The following is a 22705-nucleotide window of genomic DNA, read 5'->3' as shown; positions in this document are numbered from 1 at the left end:
CTGGAAAAACGCATATTATAATTGTCTAATATCACTATTCTTCATTTTTTCTAAACTTTCATATCTTTTTTTTGTTACAAATTAAAAACTATAATTATATTTTAATTTATCACCCGTGGATTTCCACTGGTTTAAACCTAGTTATATAATATTTGATAAGTTATCAAGTCTCGTGAAAATTCTAGTAAAGACGAGTTTGCCACTGTGCAACGCTATATATAGCTAAACCAGTGTTTTACTTTTCATGCCTATATAACGCCTATGTAAGCCTGTTTTCATTTATTACGGTAAGTTTCATGTTTATTATTTAATCAATTTCAAGATTATCTTTTTTATATTTATTACATTTTCATTTATTAAGGTAAGTTTCATGTTTATTATTTAATCAATTTCAAGATTATCTTTTTTATATTTATTACATTTTCATTTATTAAGATAAGTTTCATGTTTATTATTTAATCAATTTCAAGATTATCTTTTTTATATTTATTACATATATTAAGTTTCTTAATGTGGACAAGAAACGGAATGTTGATCTTGCCGATTAATGCGAATGTACAATAACAACTCCACAACCCTCTTCTCATTTCAACCTATAAATACAACATATCTTTTAGCCTTGAAACCCATCTCCATACTCAAAAACACTCAAAATTAACCAATTTTAATCATATTTAATCCTCAAAAACCATGGGTGTCATAACATATACCGATGAACACACTTCCGCAATCCCTCCTTCAAGAATTTTCAAAGCAGCAATCCTCGACTCTCACAATTTAATGCCAAAACTCTTGCCAGATGCTATAAAAAGCATCGAATTAATCCAAGGTGATGGTGGGGCCGGAAGCATCAAGCAGACTAACTTTTCAGGAGGTAAAGTTATATTTAATCAAATATATATTAATATGGTGAAATAATTATGTTTAATTTCAAAATTGCATGTAGGTTATGTGAAACACCATGTAGATGAAGTTGATGAGAAGACATTCACGTATAAGTATAGTTTAATTGAAGGTATGGGCATATCCGACAAGGTTGAAAAGGTGTCATATGATATTAAGTTTGAAGCAACACCTGATAATGGAACCATTTCAAAGATGACTACTACTATTTACACCCATGGTGATTTTGAACTCAAGGAAGAAGAACTAAATGCAGGAAAAGAAAAGGTGTTAGGGCTTTACAAGGTTGTGGAAGCTTACCTTCTTGAAAACCCTGATGCATATGTTTGAAGATTCACATATGTGTTTGATATTTTTAAGATTCCTTGTTTTTTCTGAGAAATAAATATTGCACTATTAATAAAATTTGAGCCAAAAAAACACTTCTTTATATAACGAAGAGAATTGATGATTTGTGTATATCGTTGCTCTAAATCTGACTAGACCTAACTAAGGAACACCCCTCATTTGCAGCAAACTAAGAAAATAAATCTTAATAAAATGTTTACAAGCTTATTTGATGTTTATAATAAGTATAGCCTCTTAAAATAAGATTGTAAACTTGCATGAACCAACAACCTTGATAACGAATTAGGAAACTATATTGTATCAAATTTATATAATTTATAGCTATTGAAGAAATTATCAATTTACATATTTGTCAAGGTGGAGAGATAATATAATGGGTCCAAAGTTTTACGACCTGTGATTTACTAACAGCCAAAGCTTTCATGTTAGCTTTGTAATTTTTTTTTTGTCAGTCGCTGGATTATATATTACAATAAAAAACAAGACCAATTAATACCTTAATAGATGGAAGTGCGAATTTGTTTAAAATATTACTTGGATGTAGTGTAACACATACAGCACTCAAATTCTACTTTTCGTTCTACTTTCTTTTAGATGGTTTTCAAGATTTTTTATTTGAGAGTATGTTAAAGAATCAACTTTTAGTTTGGTCTAGTATGCTCATATTCAGAAATGGAACCTAATTGGTTTTCTTATTTCTCGGATTTAACACCAAGCTATATGTATTTTTTAAGTTTAAACAAACTCAAAAATATAATATTTGAATTAGCATATACTTACTAATAGTTAGATTTCTACAGCATTAGACAAAATCCAACATGCTTATAAATAATAATCAATAATTTCGATATTACCAAATATTTAATAATAAATAAAATTAGTTTAAAATCCTCTAAAAAGGACATTTATAAGGATAAGTTAATTTTCAAATATTCACTTTTTTTGGAATTTCAAATTATCATTTTGATATTATAGTTTATTAAAAATATTGGGGTTATTTTATATGTAGCCATCATGTATGGCCAATTAACACATATAGTCCTCAATTTCTAATAAATAAGTGTTTACAAAAAATTTAGAAATTTGATTTCAATTGACCATTATCACATGATAAAAATAATAATTAAAAAAAAAAAAAAACCAGCAACAACAACAACCGTTTTTCATGCCTACATGACGTCCACTTAAGCACATCTTGATCATGATATGTCTATGTGGATCTTTTTTGTTTAATTTTTATTTTTAATCATCTTTTTTTTTTTAATTTTAAGATTATAATTTTGTTTACATTGATTACATCTCTTACTTTTAAGGGAAAATGACTTAAAAACCCAACGAAGTTTCCAAACCATTCAAAAAACTTCAATCATGTTTTGTCTGTTCAAAAAAACCCAACGAACTTAACATTTTGTCTAAAAAGTCCAACAAAGTTTCAAACCGTTCAGAAAATTCCAATTTTGTTTTGTTTAAGTTCGTTGGGTTTTTTTTGAACAGTCAAAACATGATTGAAGTTTTTTAAACGTTTTGGAAACTTCGTTGGTCTAACAAGTAATTTTTCCGATACGGTAATAAGTCACGTCATCTGTTTCTCTTATTTGACTTTCGAGAAACTGTAACTTAGTTGAGATTTTTAGATAAAATGTTAAGTTTGTTGGGTATTTTTGAACAGACAAAACATGATTGGGGTTTTTTAAACGGTTTGGAAACTTCATTGGGCTTTTAAGTCATTTTCCCTACTTTTAATTTTAGAAACATCACCCCATACACACACATACAAAAGATAAAAGCCAATAAAATGGATGTATATAAAGATTAAGAACATTAACACTAAAATTATGAAACTTATACTTAATTTTGTTTGATTCCTATGGTAATGGTTTATGGCAGCTAAAGCCCATTTCAAATGTGGACAAGTAACAGAATATTGATCTTGCCATTGCCAATGCAAATATACAACTACAATTGCATCAAGTACAACTTCACAATCCTCTACCCATCTCAACCTATAAATACAACCCATATCATCCTTCAATCTCCATACTCCAAATCACTCAAGTCAACCCATTTTAATCATTTTTTAGCCTTCAAAAATCATGGGTGTCTTGACATATACCGATGAACACATTTCCACCATCCCTCCATCAAGAATTTTCAAGGCCTCAATTATCGACTCCCACAATTTGATGCCAAAACTCTTGCCAGATGCAATCAAAAGCGTTGAATTTATCAAAGGTGATGGTGGGGCCGGAAGCATTAAGCAGATTAACTTTGCAGGAGGTAAATTTATATCTGATCCAATATATATTAATAGGGAAAAATATTTGTGTCTAATTAACTTCTTGTATGTAGGTTTTGTGAAGCACGAAATAGATGAAGTGAATGAGAAGACATTCACATACAAGTATAGTTTGATTGAAGGTATGGGCATATCGGACAAGATTGAAAAGGTGTCTTATGATATTAAGTTTGAGGATTCACCTGATAATGGCACCATTGCAAAAATGACCACAACTATTTACACCCATGGTGATTTTGAACTCAAGGAAGAAGAACTAAATGCAGGAAAAGAAAAGGTTTTAGGGCTTTACAAGGTTGTGGAAGGCTACCTCCTCAAAAACCCTGATGCATATGTTTAAAGATTCTCATTTTTAATGTTGTGTTGTATTCATGTTTCGTGTTTTTAAGATTCCCACTGTTTTTGAGAAATAAGCATCACACCATTAATAAAATTTTACTATCAAATATGTTTCCTGATACAATGAAGACACGTCAAGATTTGGGAGGTTAATGGCTTATTATGAGTTTGTTATGTAGACCAAAAAAGATCTGGTGTTATGAGTAAAGCCAAACTGATATATTTGTACAAATATTTGGATTATGTGGTTTCATTTCACGTTATTACATGCTATAGAAAAAAAAAAAAAAAAACAGATGGCGTCCATATAAGCACATTTTGATCACTTTATATTTATGTTGATCTTTATTTATTTATTTTTTGTTTATATTTATTTTTACAAGTTTTAGATTTTAATTTATGTTTAGTACATAACTTACCTTTCTTTTTAAATTCATGAGAACAATAAAGAACAAAATAAAAGCCAATAAAATGGACTTAATAGACATATTAGCATATAGCAATACCAAAAACACTAACACCAAAGTTAGAGGTGCACAAAAATCGATCCTGAACCGGTCATTGATCGGTTCTAAGTCGATCTTTCTTTTTTATCGGTCTTTTTTGGAGCGGTCTCGATCGGTCCTCGGTCGGTCCTTTTTCGGTTCCGTCCTTTTTTTGGATCGGTCTTTTTTCGGATCAGTTTTGCTATAAACTAGTCAGATACCAGTCTTTTTTCGGTTCGGTTTCGGTTTTTTGTTTTCGATTCGGTTTCGGATTTTTTTCGGGTTCGGTTTCGGATTTTTTCAGGTTTCGGTTTTTCTAGTTTTTTATTTCACTTCAATTGTCTTATGATACATTTCATAACATTATAAATCATCATCCATCAAATAGATACGTAATAATTCCAAGATTTCATAACTTCGACATATCATTAACATATAAACTTAAAAATTAAGTTCATAATATTACATAGAAAACAAAGAGAAATTGGGTTCATAACATTGCATAAAAGACTTAGTAAATATAAATAAGTTCATAACATTAGTGATAATTTCTAAAACATAAATATATCATCAGAATGTTATATCCGGAGGGAAATTCCAAAAGTTGTAGTTGTCGTCGGAATACAGAACTTCTTGGTTGGGGTTGGAGTAATCTTGGTCGGGAGTGATGTTAGATGATGTACTTGTTAAATCTGCATTGCGTGCTTCTTGAGTGTCGACAATATCTTCATCAACATCGGTGTTAGTGTATGATGACACTTCCGCGCCTCTTTTTTCCATTTCATCTACCAAAATCTCGGTTTCCATATGGGTTAACCCTTCTTCAAGATCCACGCTATTTTGTACTCTCTCCATTGAATCATAGTAGTCCTTTAGCATCACCGACATTTGCACCGATTCATCGCTTAGCATACACCTTCGAGCACTTAATATCCTACCACTATGAGAAAAACAACATTCCGAAGCTAAGTTACTAGCTTGGACCGTTAGTACATCCATAGCCATTGAGGCTAGGACTTTATATTAACCTAACCGTTCTCTATCTTCCCACCACTTTAAAACATCCAATTGTGAAAATTGTTCATTGGTTATATTAGAAGCCTAATCAGAATCTTTATACATTGAAAGTTCATCTAAAGACGTTTGATTGTATCTTGGACGTTTTGATTGACTATCCCTAAACCATAAGGATCCGATACTCAAGGAACTAGGTGGCCTCATGATAGAGGTTGAAGAACTAGTTTGTTGAGTTGGTGGCCTCGGGATAAAAGTTGACGAATTTCGAATTGCATATTCATTATCATATATCATATATAATTGTTTAATCATGTCTTCAAAAACTGATATATTTTTAGCTATGTCAATATCATCTGATCCCAAAAGATTTCCGATACTAAGTAGACTATCTGTTACACCTTTAAAATTCACATATGAATTTAGTGTTGAATCGATCATAAAAATCGGTGGAAATTCTTCAAAATATTTTTCAAGCTTTTCCATCATTAAACATAATTTAGTGTATATATATATATATATATATATATATATATATATATATATATATATATATATATATATATATATATATATCAAAGTTAGAAATAGTAAACTTCTTAAGTGTTTGGTAAGATTGGTCCTAAGGTCATATATGTTTGCTCATTTTTTTTTGTCAATTTTTTTGTCACTTTTGGTCCTCCAACTTATGTTGGTTTTAAAAAACTACTTACATACAACATTGATTATTCACCTTTATGTTTTTGTTCACAAACAACTTTTTCACTTTCGTTTGAATTTTTCATAACTCTCGTCTTTTATTACATATTATTAGTATTTAGTCTTTTAATAGAAATGGTCCCTAATTATTATTATTATTATTATTATTATTATTATTATTATTATTATTATTATTATTATTGTAAGTTAGGAATAGTAAACTTCCTAAATGTTTGGCAAGATTGGTCCCTAAGGTTATGTATGTTTGCTCCTCTTTTTTGTTACTTTTGGTTCTCCAACTTATGTTGGTTTTCAAAAACTACTTAAAACATCGACCCTTCATCTTTATGCTTTTGTTCACAAACAACTCTTTCACTTTCATTTGAATTTTTCATAACCCTTGCATTTTATTACATATTATTAGTATTTAATTTTTTGGCAGAATTGGTCCCTTATTATTATTATTATTATTATTATTATTATTATTATTATTATTATTATTATTATTATTATTATTATTATTATTATTATTATTATTATTATTAGACAAAATTACACGATTGGTCCCTATGGTTTACCAGATTTAACACATCGAGGACAACCATGGAAACCGAAATCACTCTTTTACTCATAATTCAATTGTTTTTATTAATTTATATTTTTCTTTTTGGTTTTAAATTAATGTTTTATTTATTAGAAATACTCACCCAATACCATAAAGCCATCCACCAGCTGCCATCTCCACCACCACCACCGCCAAATTACATAAATGGTCCATATGGTTTAGCCGTCGTCACAAATTCAGTCCTTACTACCTTAAAAGACCAAATTACCTTCACATTAACAGACAAAAAACAACGTTCTATATTTTCCGGATTGGTTTTCCTGTCGCTGCTATACATGGCAATAAAGTTCAATTTGAGAAACCATTTCTTTATTTTCCTCATTTATTGCAAGAAATAATGATTTAGATTTATTTACTTATGTAATTAGATGACATTGTTTATCTTCCTTTACTAGATTATTTAAATGCAATTCAACATGCTACTTTATTTTACAAAGCAATACCTTCTGACCCCGGCAACGCTTGGGAATCTTTTCTAGTTTATAATTAATAACTTGCATTGTCTTTGTTATATGGACTAGTATTAATCATAAACTAAGCTAACTTAATCATAAATTAAATTACTTCTAAATAAAAAATTAAAGTAAACTAATTAAACATAAGAAACTATTAAAGCGATAATAAAAAAAATTAAGAAAACTTACATCATGTCGTTCTAGTGTCGCATTTGCACCGGCATAAACTTTTCCACACCGATAGCATCTACCGTATAATTTTTTCTGTTGACGTAGTTGCGCAAAATTATTCCAAACAAGTGCGGTACGATTTTCTTTGCTAATTTCACCAATTGGTTGGTTCGGATCAAAACCGGAGCGACCAACGGGACGGGAACTACTTTCTTCGTCACCCGACATTATCCGAATGTGGAAACTTCAAGCTTTGTAGTGTAAATTTAGAGATGTTTTGAGTAAGGGATAGAATTTGAGGTGAGACAAATAGTTGGATATGAATAAGTATTTATAGTTTTGTTAAAAATATGAGTTAATATTTTACAATCTCATATTTATTATTTAAAACAAAGTGTTATGTGACTGAGGGGTTGTTATGTAAAGCTTGTATTCTTTGTGTAGTTAAGTGTAAATGTAGGTATCAGGATTGATACGAGGGTTATAGTCCGGGTTAATTTTGGTTCGGGTTATATTCGTGGTTGATATCCAAGGTATAAAAGATGAGAGAGAAGACTGTTCGTTCATTCAGTTGTTCAAGATCTAAGAACATATTAGGGTTTTCTCTCAATTCTCTCTTCTCATTCTAACACTCGTATACTCTTCTTCATTATGTGTAAGCTAAGATAGTCTGTCTATGAGTCTGATTGTTTTTAGATTTTGTTTGTGTCTTAGTTGATATAGATTAGGTTGAGTGTATTGTAATGAGAGTAGATTAGGTTTTTTATGCAGTGAGGTTTGATCTGTAAGTTTGTGAAAACCGCCTGTTTCTTTGTCCTTAATTGATATAAGAAGTCGTGATGTTGGGAAGTTTGCTTTGTGTCTTTTTAACATGGTATTAGAGATGTAAGGCTCATGGTTGTTGATCCTGACATCTCGCTTCTTGTCAGTTGATCTCTTGGTGTTGATGATTCTTTGAGAGGTATTTTGTTCCTCTTCTCTCACAGTTTTTTGGCTTTGTTTTTTGGTTAGACGATTGAGAGTTCTAGGGTTGTTGTTTGTCAACCCTAAACTTGTGTCGATTTGTTAAGATCCTGGTATTGCGAAGTTTTTTGTTCTTGATCTTTCAGGTTTAGTGAAGATCGAGTGTTAATCCAAGCTCCGCTGTTGAAAAATCTAACCGTCGCAGTGGAATCGATCAATCCTGTAAATCTGAAATAATCCTCTTGGGGTCGGAATTGATCACCGATAAACCCTTGAAGGGAACGGATTCAGGGAGTTGATATTGTTAATCGGTTCTTGTCTATTGCACTGTGAGGTTTTCTTGTTCTCTTTTTCATCTCTCTTTGTCTATTGGGCTGTGAGGTTCTTTCTTGTTCTTTTTTGTCATATTTTCTATCTGTTGATGTGGAAAATTATGGTTTCCTGAGCACACCGGTTATTTGTTATATGTTTCTTTGAACTCTGTGTTGATTGTCTTGGGCCCCGACATATTGTGGTAACCATCTGGACTTTAAGTCAACACAGGTGTTTATGATTTCTGATCTCTTTGTTGATCTATTTGCTGTTTTTTTGTGATTAACTATGGCTGGTGATACACTTGAAGGAAGTGGTATTCCTAAATATAATCAAGTTGATTTTGATGATCCTTTATATGTTCATCCTTCTGATAATACTGTGACTTCTATTATAACAATTAAATTGACTGGTAATGAAAATTATCGTCTGTGGCGTAGTGCTATGTCTAGAGGTCTTAAGGCTAGGAAAAAATTAGGATTTGTAGATGGTACTATTACTTTGGAAAAAACTGAAGCATCTAAAGCATCTAATTGGGAACGTGTTAATGTTGTTGTTTGTAATTGGATCTTGGGGTCAATTTCTGAGACTATATATGCTAGTCATGTATATTCTGATAAGGCTAAAGATATTTGGGTTGAGTTGTTTGAGACTTATAATAAGGCTGATGGTTCTGTCATTTTCAATATTCATCAACAGATTAATAGCTTAAAACAAAATGGGTTGTCTCTTTCTGATTACTATAATAAACTTGATTCACTATGGAAAGAGTTTGATGGTCTAACTTGTTTAACTGAATGTGTTTGTGAGGCTGCTACTAAACTTAATGATCACTCAGAATTAATGAAACTAATGCAGTTCCTTAGTGGTCTTGATGATGTTTATAATCAAGTCAAGAGTCACATTCTGTTAATGGAACCCTTTCCAAATGTTAAGACAACATTTTCTATTCTTTCTAGAGAAGAGTCACTTTAAAAGAATGGGTCTCTTGGTAATATTGTTTCCTCAAAACCACAAGTCTTTGTGTTTGATAGTAAAGCAAATGATTTTTAAACGAACACAAGGTCAAACCAGATCTAGAAATCAGGGATTACAGTGTAAAACACTGTAATCTTAAAGGTCATACAATAGATAGGTGTTATAAGCTAATTGGTTATCCAAAAGATTTTAAACCTAAAAGTGATAATAATAACCAGAACAAATCTTTTTCTGTGAATTCCTCTTCTATTGAATCTAATAGTAAAACTTCAGCTTCTTCTGAGTCTGTTCCCAGCAATGGTGCTCATCTTCTTACTGATGAACAATATTCTAAGTTCCTTCGTCTTATTAGTGAACATTCTCACAATGAAGATGTGTCTGTTATTTCTAATATGGAAGGTATGTCATTGTTTCAGTGTTGCAATTCATTTGTTAGTCCTAATAGATCTCAAAGTTTGATTGTTGACTCAGGAGCTAATCAACATATGATAGCTTCTGAGTCACAACTTCAGGATGTTATAGATGTCTTTAGGCTTAATCTTCTTTATAAACATCCTAATGGGTCTTCAGCTCCTATAAATAAAATTAGAAATCTTCATTTATCTTCACATCTTACTTTATTTGATGTATTAGTTGTTCCAGACTTTAATGTTAATCTTTCATCTATTCATAAACTTTGTAAAGATAGTGGGTGTGAAGTTGTTTTTTCTGAACATAATTGTGTAATCCAGGATTCACTATCAAAGAAGATGGTGGAGAATGGTAGAGAATATGAGGGATTATACTACCTTGATGGTGTATCCTCAGGTAATCTAACTAATGTAGTTTCCAAATGTTGTGTTTCTAAACTAACTTGGCATAGCAGGCTTGGTCATCCAGTTCATCAAGCTTTGACTTCTTTAAAAAAGGTGTTAAATTTTGGTAATGAGTCCCTTCCTCCTTGTGATGTTTGCCATAGAGCAAAACAGATAAGGGAATCTTTTTCTCTTAGTCAGCATACTTCAACTAAGTTAGGTGAATTGGTTCACTTAGATGTCTGGGGACCTTATAGGCTTGCTTCAGTTGAAGGGTTCAAATATTTCTTGACTGTTGTGGATGATTTTACTAGGGCCACCTGGGTGTTTCTTTTAAAGCCTAAAAGTGAGGTTTTTGATTGTTTTAAATCTTTTGTTAATATACTTTTAAACCAGTTTGATGTTAATATTAAGGTTGTACGTTCAGACAATGGTACTGAGTTTGTTAATAATCAAATGAAGTTTTTTTGTTTTGAAAAAGGAATTATCCATCAAACATCTTGTGCTTATACTCCACAACAAAATGGAGTTGTGGAGAGAAAGCACAGGCATATTCTTAATGTTGCAAGATCTCTTTTATTTCAATCAGGAGTGCCTATTAAATATTGGGGAGATGCTGTTTTGACTTCGATTCTTTTAATAAATAGAATGCCTACTTCTATCTTAAATGGTTCATCTCCTTATGAACTTGTTTTCAAAAAGGTTCCTGTTTTTGATCATTTGAGAGTTTTTGGTTGTTTATGCTTTGCTACTAAACAAAATATTTCTGATAAATTGTCTGAACATGCTGAAAAATGTATTTTGTTGGGATATTGTTCTGATAAGAAAGCTTATAAATTACTTAGTCTAGATACTAACACTTCTTTTGTATCCAGGGATGTGAAGTTCTATGAGTTTGTTTTTCCATACAAATTAAAATCAACTAATGTTGATAATTTTTTGAATAGTTCTAGCCCTAGTGATCTCTTTTCCTATGATGTTTTTGACACAAATGAGTATATAAATGATTCCAGTGGTCTTGATGAGTTGAGAGTGGAGTCCCAGTTGGATGGTACTGATGTAACCATTAACTTGGATGACATCAGTCCTAGTGAATCTGTCAACCGTGGTGGCGAGGCAATGGTGCCTCCTACTGGTTACTCTATTCCTTCATCTTCAAGTGTGACTGAGGAAATTAGTCAGTCTATTTTGACACCTTTTCTGGAGCAGTCTGTAGGTGCTTCTAGGACTAGACGTGAGTCACATATGCCTGTTAAGTTTGCTGATTATGTAGTTGAAGGAAAATATAAATATGGTATTGAAAGGTCAATTAATTGTTCTTATCTTGATCATGAAACTAAGTGTTTTATTTCTAATCTAAATAAGTCTGTTGAACCCAAAGATTACAAAGAAGCTCTGTTTGATCCAAATTGGGTCAGGGCAGTGAATGAAGAGATGGAAGCTCTTCATCATAATCATACTTGGGAAATAACAAATTTGCCTAAAAATAGAAAGCCCATAGGATGTAAGTGGGTATTTAAAATTAAATATAAGTCAAACGGAGAGGTGGAAAGGTATAAAGCTCGTTTAGTTGCTAAAGGGTATAATTAAAGAGAATGAATTGATTTTGAGGAAACATTTTCTCATGTTGCTAAAATTGTTACTGTACGAATTGTTATTTCTTTGTCTGCGCATCATTCGTGGCCTTTATATCAATTAGATGTAAATAATGCTTTCCTTTATGGTGATCTTACTGAGGATGTTTATATGTCTCTTCCCCTGGCTATTATTCAAATAGTGATTCTAGAGTTTGTAAGCTTACTAAGTCTTTATATGGTCTAAAGCAGGCCCCTAGAAAGTGGAATGAAAAACTCTTGCATCATTGTTTATGTTTGTCTTTCAGCAAAGTATTAGTGATTAGTCTTTGTTTGTTAAAAAATCTGGTACATTTATAACTGTACTTTTGGTGTATGTTGATGATATTATTCTAACTGGAAATAGTGAAGTTGAAATTAAAAAGGTTAAAGAATTCATGAGGAGTCAGTTTTTTATTAAGGATCTTGGTATTCTTAAATATTTTCTTGGAATAGAGGTAATAAGTATTGATGATGGTTTGTGTTTAAATCAAAGAAAGTATTGTTTAGAATTATTGCATGAATATGGGATGCTTGGATGTAAACCTGTAAATACTCCTTTAGAAATTAATTTTGTTGTAAGTTCAGGTGATAAAAATGAAAAAGATAATTTGCTGGAAAATAAAACAGAGTTTCAGAAACTGATAGGTAAACTTATTTACCTTACAATTACTAGGCCTGATATTTCTTATGCAGTTCAAGTTCTGAGTCAGTATATGCACAAACCTAGAAAGTCACATTTAAATCTTGCTTTTAGATTGTTGAGTTACTTGAAAAATAGTCCTGGAAAAGGTGTGGCTTTGACTAAGTCAAGTGTGTTTGAATTAAAGGGTTATGTTGATGCAGATTGGGCAAAATGTTTAGATACAAGAAGGTCTGTATCAGGTTATATGATTTATTTTAACAACTGTTTAATTTCTTGGAAAAGTAAAAAACAGTCTACAATTTCTAGATCTTCCACTGAATCAGAATATAGAGCTCTTGGCTCTATTACTTGTGAAGTAATTTGGATTTTAAAAATTTTATTTTAACTTGATGTTAAAAGTCTTATGCCTGTTTCTATTTTTTGTGATAATAGGTCAACTATCAAATTGGCTCTTAATCCTGTATTTCATGAAAGAACAAAACATTTTGAGATAGATTTACATTTTGTTAGAGAAAAAATTGCTAATGGTATTGTAAGATTAGTTAAAATTGATTCTTCTGAACAGAATGTTGATATTCTTACAAAGTCTTTGAGTTCAAAACAGCATGAATTTTTAGTTGTTAAAATGGGTCTTATTGATATTTTTAAAGAATAATAATAAATAATTCGATTGAGGGGGGATGTTAAAAATATGAGTTAATATTTTACAATCTCATATTTATTATTTAAAACAAAGTGTTATGTGACTGAGGGGTTGTTGTGTAAATTTTGTATTCTTTGTGTAGTTAAGTGTAAATGTAGGTATCAGGATTGATACGAGGGTTATAGTCCGGGTTAAGTTTGGTTCGGGTTATATTCATGGTTGATATCCAAGGTATAAAAGATGAGAGAGAGAAGATTGTTCGTTCATTAAGTTGTTCAAGATCTAAGAACATATTAGGGTTTTCTCTCAATTCTCTCTTCTCATTCTAACACTCGTATACTCTTCTTCATTCTATGTAAGCTAAGATAGTCTGTGTATGAGTCTGATTGTTTTTAGATTTTGTTTGTGTCTTAGTTGATATAGATTAGGTTGAGTGTATTGTAATGAGAGTAGATTACGTTTTTTATGTAGTGAGGTTTGATCTGTAAGTTTGTGAAAACCGTCTGTTTCTTTGTCCTTAATTGATATAAGAAATGGTGATGTTGGGAAGTTTGCTTTGTGTGTTTTTAACAAGTGTAAAAAAAATTAGCAAATTAAAAACATTTATAGTCGTTGGCTTTAAATCTAACCGTTGTAAACTTCTTGAAAAAGTAAATAAGCCTATATACAATCGCATTTATACTAGCCATTGAGTATTCTATTAATTAGTTATTATTATTATTATTATTATTATTATTATTATTATTATTAGAGTAAAAAAGAAAAAAGCAAAGGAATGGAGTCAGGGAGTAGGGACGAATGGAGTTTTTGTTTGTCACTGTGTCTCACATCGCTTGTATTACAAAAGATAAGGAAGGTGGGAGCAATATAAAAAGGGATGTAAGGGAAACTCTATTCGCATGAAAAAATTGAAACAAAACCTTAATTTTGGAGGCCTCATATTTAATTGGGCTACCAAATGTTTTTCATTTTTTTGACCGATTGGACCGGTTTGGATTGGAAGTTGTCCAAAAAATGGACTAGTTTATTTTTGGACCGGTTCAATTGTGGACTGGCTTAGGACTGGTCTGGACTGCCACGTATATCAATTTTAAGGACTGATTAAGGACTGCGGTCTGGACTGGCTTAGGACTGGTCTGGCTTACTATGAATTTGTTGTGTAAACCAAGAAAGATTTGGTGTTTGTGTAACTTGATGCTAATAACTTCCCCACATTTGTTGGCTGAGAGAATGCTAACTCATAATGTTCTAGTATCACTCCCGCACTAAAACATTTCCTACAATCATACGAAAAAAAAAGTTTAAAACTTTAAAGGCATAAGTGTGTGTGTGTGTGTGAAGGGGTAAGGGTACCTTGTGGCTTCAAGTAAATGAGTGGCAATGTGTTTTCTTCAGTTGGAGGGTGTGACCCAAATTGCACGGATTCCACAAACAGCGAGGATTAAGTCTTTTTCACGAATGATGCATGGCTCCAAGAAAAGTGTCATTTGAATTTCTTTGATTGTTATCTTTTTTTATGATTTATCTTTGGAAACTAATGCTACCGAATTGTAGAGTGGTTGGAGTTGACTTTTTGACCTCCATTAGAGTGGTGGTGATAGTGACATCATGGTTTTGGTCTGAGTTTGAAACTAATGGATACACTTTGTTTATTGGCTCTACAACTAGACATCCAACAACCTGTTGGGAGGAGATATAAAGATGGGGCCTATACATGAAAATTGAAAGATTAGTTACAAAATCAAAAAACCAAAAAGTGAAAATATTGAAGGGATTTGTGAAAAATAGTCACCTTACGGTGTTTATGGAAGATCCATCCATCACCAAGCTCCATCTCCATCATCTTTATAACCTCCTCAACCTGTAATTACAAGATTTTATTAAGAAAGAAATTGATTATCTAAAAGATGTTGAATGTACCTTTTTAATATGAGCAGGAGGATCATCATTAAGGATCAAAATAACACGTCCATGTTCTAATGAGTGTGTATCTATAACTCTTTCATTACGCCAGGCCTTGTGACATCCCCATTTTCACGGCCAGAAAAGACCGATTTTTTTGTTTATGCTTTATGAAAATCAGAGTACCTCTTTTAATAAAAATGTTGTGGAATTTATTCCCAGAAAAACACGATAAATGCGTTATCAAAGCATTTCCAAAGAAACGTATTTTTATTCATTTTAAAATATTTGGGATGTCATCGTCAGTATAGAAACATAAGCATAAACAAAACTTACATTCATTTACGCTAGTGATCTATATCTCCTTAAACTCTCAGTGTAATGTCACTTCATATCGACACCTGTGATATAAATAAACTGAGTGGGTTAGGTTGGGAAACCTGGTGAGTACATAGGGTTTTCAACCCACAATAATATAATTATTATGTTTAAACAATCAAACAATCAAACCAATTACCGATCCCCATTATCATCCTAGTCTTAAGGATCTATCCTAAGAATCAGCTATTCCTCATTCATTCATTCCTAAGGATCATCCTAAGGAATCGGCACGAAGTCCATCGTTGCCACGGTTTATACAACGGGCACTAAATCTGCATAGTCGCCAGAGCTTAGGCACTAAGTCTGCATAGTCGCAAGGGTTTAGGCATCAAGTCTGCATGATCACCAAGGTTTAGGTATCAATTCTGCATGATCACCAAGGTTTAGGCATCAAGTCTGCATGATCACCAAGGTTTAGGCACCAAGTCTGCATGGATGCCAGGGTTTAGAGTACACCGGGTGAACACATCGTTCACAACACCTACAGGTTGCGAGTCTGCTCATGTTCCACTGGACTGTCTAGAATAGTCCGTGGTTGTCATCTATACTCTGCTGAATGACGGGGCCATCATTTGGGAAAGGCTTCTCACATCATCTACCTCTCACCCTCACCTCGTGGTCTATAACACCTCTCAACTCATCATCCAACTTATATTCCATCTATTACATCTACCCATGTTTTACCCCAACATTATCGTAGATATAAAATACATATACAGTTTAAATCATTTAAAACATGTATAAAATCGTTCATCTAGCATAGACAGCAAGTACTCAGATAATATGCACACATAGCAGGTAATTTATATAAAATACTTCATATCTATGTCTAAGATGAAAGTAACTATGTACTCACCTGATAAGGTGATGACTCGGTACTCGGACAGCACTTCGTTACTGTTAAAACAATTTCCCTCGGACAAAACCTAGTATCATTACCACTAGAGTTTAGTCTAACGTTAACCACGACTAATTAATAGTCTAGATATTATTAATATTATATAAGTGTTAAGAAACACTCTTATATAACTCATAATAATAGCCCAAATACTCATTATAAGTTCCTAATAACGTTACTATATTAAAACATAAGCTATACTAAAGATAGGGTAGACATAGCTCACTTACAGCGGGTTTTTTCTCAAAACCGGGTGCCGCTGGAGCAGTGTTCCCGAGCCAAAAGGCTCTTCTTCTCGGAGCTGTCGGGCGCTCTGGGGCTTCCGCCACGTGCTAGGGAGGTTCCCTAGGCTTTTTGGAAGGTTTTGGGGCTAGAGAGAAGTTCTAGAGAGAGAGGGAAGTGAGGGGAGGTGTGAGGAATGAATGGAGGGCTCACCACTTATTTATAGGGGCTGGAGGAAGGTTCACGTCGTGAATTTTTAATATTCACGTCGTGAGCCAGGCTGGCTACAGCCAGGCGCAGCCTGGTGTTGACACGTGGCTTCGCACACAAGGTGGAAATCAGTCGATTTTCAAAAATTCATAACTTTCGCATACGATATCCATTTTCGACGTTATTTATATCCAAGCGTAGGTAAAAACAAGATCTACAACTTTCATTTAGACTCTGTCGGCTAATTCCCCACCAATCTTAAATTTAACAGTAGGAGAAGATTACATTGCTAAATGACCGCGAAGAATTCGTAACTCCTTCATACGGAATCCGTTTTCGTCTATCATTTTACCGTTGAGTTCCTATTAATGAGATTTTCAACTCTCATTAAGGTTGTGTAAGACAAAAACCGCTCGAACTAAAATTCGAGTTTCGGGTCGTGCACTACTATGCCAAATCTTAGAAAAATCATAACTTCGTCATACGAAGTCAAATTTGGGCGTTCTTTTTTTTTTGTATGTTCTCAGTTTAATGTATACTACAAATTTTGTTTAGATCACTAAGGCTAAAAAGTCATCTTTCTTAAATTCACTATTTACGTCTCCTGGTGTCGTGCCGGTTTTGCCGAAATACTTCGACGAGCCATAACTTCTTCGTTATAACTCGGATTTCGGCGTTCTTTATATGTACGGAACCCTTGAGACATATTCTACAACTTGGTTAAGATTATTTATTCTAAATAATAATTTGTCAAAAACTTGTTTTCGACCCCTATTATCTCTAAATTGACTAGCCGTGATCTACGGGCATTACAATTATCTCCCCTTAGAATGATTACGTCCCGAAATCATCAACGAAACAGGGCTCACATGATGACTCCATACGTTATCTCTTAAACCAAAGTAATAACCGTAAATTTGATGTTTCTTCGAACGAGTATCTAACGTTAAGACTTCCTGACTGTAGGCGGTTCCCGATCTTGGACCCGCTCTCTATCTCATGTTAGACTTTCAGTCATGATCTTCATGTCACAATCTAGATCTTTATTGGAGACTCATTCTTTAACAAACTTGATATAAGTTTATTCCTTCGATTTTCATAATATACAGATGGGTCATGTTCTAATGACCTCTCATCGTGTGATGCATTGCTTGGACTCAGGTCTTTTAGAGTCAAATTCCAGGACAAACTATACCTTCCTTCAGGTTCTAATCATGTCTTAAAAGGTAGCATTTCTAGCAACCATCGCGATACTTCTACTGATCGCTTTGATTAATCCTTACGGCTTAAGTCGGGTGCTACATCCATGTAACATACTTTTTGTAGTCAGACTCAATTCGATATGGCCACTAGGGTCGGAATAACAATCATCTTCTTAGTCTTTACCGAAACAATGGTAACGACATATTTGAATAAAACGGTATCAATTATTAGCTTCTCGGTAAGCTTGTGACTTTCCCTGATCCAAGCGTGAGTCATGTGCTTCCGGTAGTATATGCATCTACTACCTTTCACACCTACTCATACTTGTCCCAAGTATTGTCTCGCAGTCCCTAAGTCCTAAAATCACAAAACAATTTAACACATACGAGTGTGTCCAAATAATCATAAAAATTTTCCTAGACTCTACTAGGACTTCTTCCATGCGTATCTTCAATCATCAATTCTGCTTCAACTTGGTTGGTGATGGAAATTCCAGATGATAGGAAAAATTTAGGAAATACACAAATCGTTCTATCATCCCACCATTCAAATGTGTACATTCAGATGTAACGTACTTCTCTAGACGTACTGCTATTTTATCAGACGTATTCTAAAGGCAAGATACCTCTCTTATGATATCTTCCGATAGGTATCATTCACTATCGTAAGCCATCTCATTTCCTCTATTTTCTCAGTCTATCATGGTTGGCATCACTTCCTGAACTTCTGCCATTATGTTAGGTTTGGGTGTAGGCGCAACGACCGATGCATGACCCATCACATTCTTAGGCTCAGGTTGTCATCTTTCTCGGATATTTCCTAGTTTGTCTTCACCATGATGTTTTGTACGCCCAAGCAGACGTTCGGTGTACAGAGGCGAGAATTTTTAAGATAGGAAAAAATTTATTTAAGATAGACATATAGATCTCCTTGTCACGCCGAAAACTTATATGCCAGTTCTAATACCATAATCAAACGTTTAGAAATCTGAACACATAAAATTTCAAGATCCGGTCGGCAACATGCCATAGATCCGATCATACATTTAGCATCATAAATCATTTAGCATATAAAAGCATATTAGGCATACTTCCTACATAAGATAGTGCTCACATCTCACAATCATCGCTTAGCACTCTAAGTTTAAGTCTAGAAATCCTACAAATTCCCGGTTCGCTTAAACTAATGCTCTGATACCAACTGTGACATCCCCATTTTCACGGCCAGAAAAGACCGATTTTTTTGTTTATGCTTTATGAAAATCAGAGTACCTCTTTTAATAAAAATGTTGCGGAATTTATTCCCAGAAAAACACGATATATGCGTTATCAAAGCATTTCCAAAGAAACGTATTTTTATTCATTTTAAAACATTTGGGATGTCATCGTCAGTACAGAAACATAAGCATAAACAGAACTTACATTCATTTACACTAGTGATCTATATCTCCTTAATCTGTCAGTGTAATGTCACTTCATATCGACACTTGTGATATAAATAAACTAAGTGGGTCAGGTTGGGAAACCTGGTAAGTACATAGGGTTTTCAACCCACAATAATATAATTATTATGTTTAAACAATCAAACAATCAAACCAATTACCGATCCCCATTATCATCTTAGTCTTAAGGATCTATCCTAAGAATCAGCTATTCCTCATTCATTCATTCCTAAGGATCATCCTAAGGACTCGGCACGAAGTCCATCGTTGCCACGGTTTACACAACGGGCACTAAATCTGCATAGTCGCCAGAGCTTAGGCACTAAGTCTGCATAGTCGCAAGGGTTTAGGCATCAAGTCTGCATGATCACCAAGGTTTAGGTATCAATTCTGCATGATCACCAAGGTTTAGGCATCAAGTCTGCATGATCACCAAGGTTTAGGCACCAAGTCTGCATGGATGCCAGGGTTTAGAGTACACCGGGTGAACACATCGTTCACAACACCTACAGGTTGCGAGTCTGCTCATGTTCCACTGGACTGTCTAGAATAGTCCGTGGTTGTCATCTATACTCTGCTGAATGACGGGGCCATCATTTGGGAAAGGCTTCTCACATCATCTACCTCTCACCCTCACCTCGTGGTCTATAACACCTCTCAACTCATCATCCAACTTATATTCCATCTATTACATCTACCCATGTTTTACCCCAACATTATCGTAGATATAAAATACATATACAGTTTAAATCATTTAAAACATGTATAAAATCGTTCATCTAGCATAGACAGCAAGTACTCAGATAATATGCACACATAGCAGGTAATTTATATAAAATACTTCATATCTATGTCTAAGATGAAAGTAACTATGTACTCACCTGATAAGGTGATGACTCGGTACTCGGACAGCACTTCGTTACTGTTAAAACAATTTCCCTCGGACAAAACCTAGTATCATTACCACTAGAGTTTAGTCTAACGTTAACCACGACTAATTAATAGTCTAGATATTATTAATATTATATAAGTGTTAAGAAACACTCTTATATAACTCATAATAATAGCCCAAATACTCATTATAAGTTCCTAATAACGTTACTATATTAAAACATAAGCTATACTAAAGATAGGGTAGACATAGCTCACTTACAGCGGGTTTTTTCTCAAAACCGGGTGCCGCTGGAGCAGTGTTCCCGAGCCAAAAGGCTCTTCTTCTCGGAGCTGTCGGGCGCTCTGGGGCTTCCGCCACGTGCTAGGGAGGTTCCCTAGGCTTTTTGGAAGGTTTCGGGGCTAGAGAGAAGTTCTAGAGAGAGCGGGAAGTGAGGGGAGGTGTGAGAAATGAATGGAGACCTCACTACTTATTTATAGGGGCTGGAGGAAGGTTCACATCGTGAGTCAAGCTGGCTATAGCCAGGCGCAGCCTGGTGCTGACACGTGGCATCGCACACAGGGTGGAAATCAGCCGATTTTCAAAAATTCATAGCTTTCTCATACGATATCCGTTTTTGACGCTATTTATATCCACGCGTAGGTAAAAACAAGATCTACAACTTTAATTTAGACTCCGTCGGCTAATTTCCCACGGATCTTAAATTTAACAGTAGGATAGGATTACACTGCTAAATGACTGCGAAGAATTTGTAACTCCTTCATACGGACTCCGTTGTCGTCTATCTTTTTACCTTTGAGTTTCTATTAATGAGATTTTCAACTCTCATTAAGGTTGCGTAAGCCAAAAACCGCTCGAACTAAAATTCGAGTTTCGGGTCGTGCACTGCAATGCCAAATTTTAGAAAAATCATAACTTCCTCATACGAAGTCAGATTTGGCGTTCTTTTTTTTGTATGTTCTTGGTTTAATGTATACTAATAATTTTGTTTATATCACTAAGGCTAAAAAGTCCTCTATCTTAAATTCACTATTTACGTCTCCCGGTGTCGTGCCGGTTTTGCCGAAATACTTCGACGGACCATAACTTCTTCTTGATAACTCGGATTTCAGTGTTCTTTATATGTACGGAACCCTTGAGACATATTCTACAACTTGGTTAAGATTATTTATTCTAAATAATAATTTGTCAAAAAGTTGTTTTCGACCCCTATTATCTCTAAATTGACTAGCACTGATCTACGGGCGTTACAGCCCTTAAGTGTAAAATCAATGAAGAATGAATGAGTAGAAGAAAATTTTGGAAACTAACATTAATGAAATAGTAAACATTAAAGATATAAGGATAAAGAATCTACCTTGAATTGAATACCATGTGTGTAGCTTTTGTGAAATTCTTTGTGAACCTTTATATCTTCTTCATCTCCAGGAGAAAACTTGAATCCACAAGTTTTACAAGTGTGTAATAGAAAATCAGATTGGCCTAGATCCAAATGAAACTGTTGTCCAAAATTATGTTTGCTTGGAATTTGTGGAAAACTAACTGTTGTCCAAAATTAAGTTTGTTTGGATCATTTTCTTTGAAAATATCATCATTAGCTCTGCGTATCAAAAACCAAAAGTCAACTTTAGTCAAATAACTTCTTGTATGATAAAAATGGAACAAAATGCTACTCAAGGAATATACCTATTTGTGTTTGGAGCTCGTCGAGTGTATATAATGGGAATTTCGGGTTCTCTGATGAAGTCTTCATCATCGGACAATGTATCCGAAAGCGAAAGAGGTGGATTTAGGGCTTGGGCTTGTGATGTGGAAGAAGGTCTGAAGAAAGAATTTATTTTCGATTCCATTGATTGTTGTTGCTTCAAGTAACAACTTGAGCTGAAGAATGACTTCCTAAATTACATTCAACGTATCATATAAGCATCATCATAACTGAACATAGCATGGCAGCTTATCACAAATTTGAACATAATTAAACCAAAATCAGATTCACAGATTTTAACACTGATTAAACTAGAGAACCAAATCAGATTCAGCGATAAGAAGAGATAAGAAGAGAGAAAATTAGCAATAATAAAGATATCTAATATCTCTTATCTTGTAGATAAGAACAGGTTCCAGATGGGAAAGTGAAGAAACACGAATCCAGCGATAAGAAGAAATAGAGACAACAGAGAAAATAAATAAATAAATAAATAAATAGAACGAATGCAAGAAGAAACGAACCTGTAGCTATGGGGTCGAAATTCGAGGGTCTCTGTTAAATGTG

At 33.6% G+C, this 22705-nt stretch overlaps 2 protein-coding genes and 2 pseudogenes across 2 annotated transcripts; 3 read left to right on the top strand and 1 right to left on the bottom strand.

Annotated features, from left to right (window-relative positions):
- The first annotated feature begins 645 nt into the window (after positions 1-645).
- LOC144997959 (major allergen Pru ar 1-like) lies at positions 646-1291 on the top strand. The gene is made up of 2 exons (XM_078957816.1): positions 646-874; positions 947-1291. The coding sequence occupies exons 1-2, from the start codon at positions 691-693 to the stop codon at positions 1231-1233; spliced, it is 471 nt and encodes a 156-aa protein (XP_078813942.1). The 5' UTR covers positions 646-690; the 3' UTR covers positions 1234-1291.
- A 2053-nt stretch (positions 1292-3344) lies between these two features.
- Positions 3345-3887, top strand: LOC144997948 (major allergen Pru ar 1 pseudogene; annotated as a pseudogene).
- Positions 3888-8898: 5011 nt separating this feature from the next.
- LOC145005994 (uncharacterized) lies at positions 8899-9585 on the top strand. Its single transcript, XM_078965095.1, has one exon. It carries the CDS (start codon positions 8899-8901, stop codon positions 9583-9585), a length of 687 nt encoding a protein of 228 aa, XP_078821221.1.
- Positions 9586-14428: 4843 nt separating this feature from the next.
- Positions 14429-22283, bottom strand: LOC144997936 (protein CHROMOSOME TRANSMISSION FIDELITY 7-like; annotated as a pseudogene).
- Positions 22284-22705: the final 422 nt, after the last annotated feature.

This window comes from Lactuca saligna, chromosome 1, assembly GCF_052625555.1.
Source record: "Lactuca saligna cultivar CGN05327 chromosome 1, ASM5262555v1, whole genome shotgun sequence".
Taxonomy (NCBI): domain Eukaryota; kingdom Viridiplantae; phylum Streptophyta; class Magnoliopsida; order Asterales; family Asteraceae; genus Lactuca; species Lactuca saligna.
The sequence above is the reverse complement of the archived record's forward strand: the minus strand, read 5'-3'. Positions and strand labels throughout refer to the sequence as shown.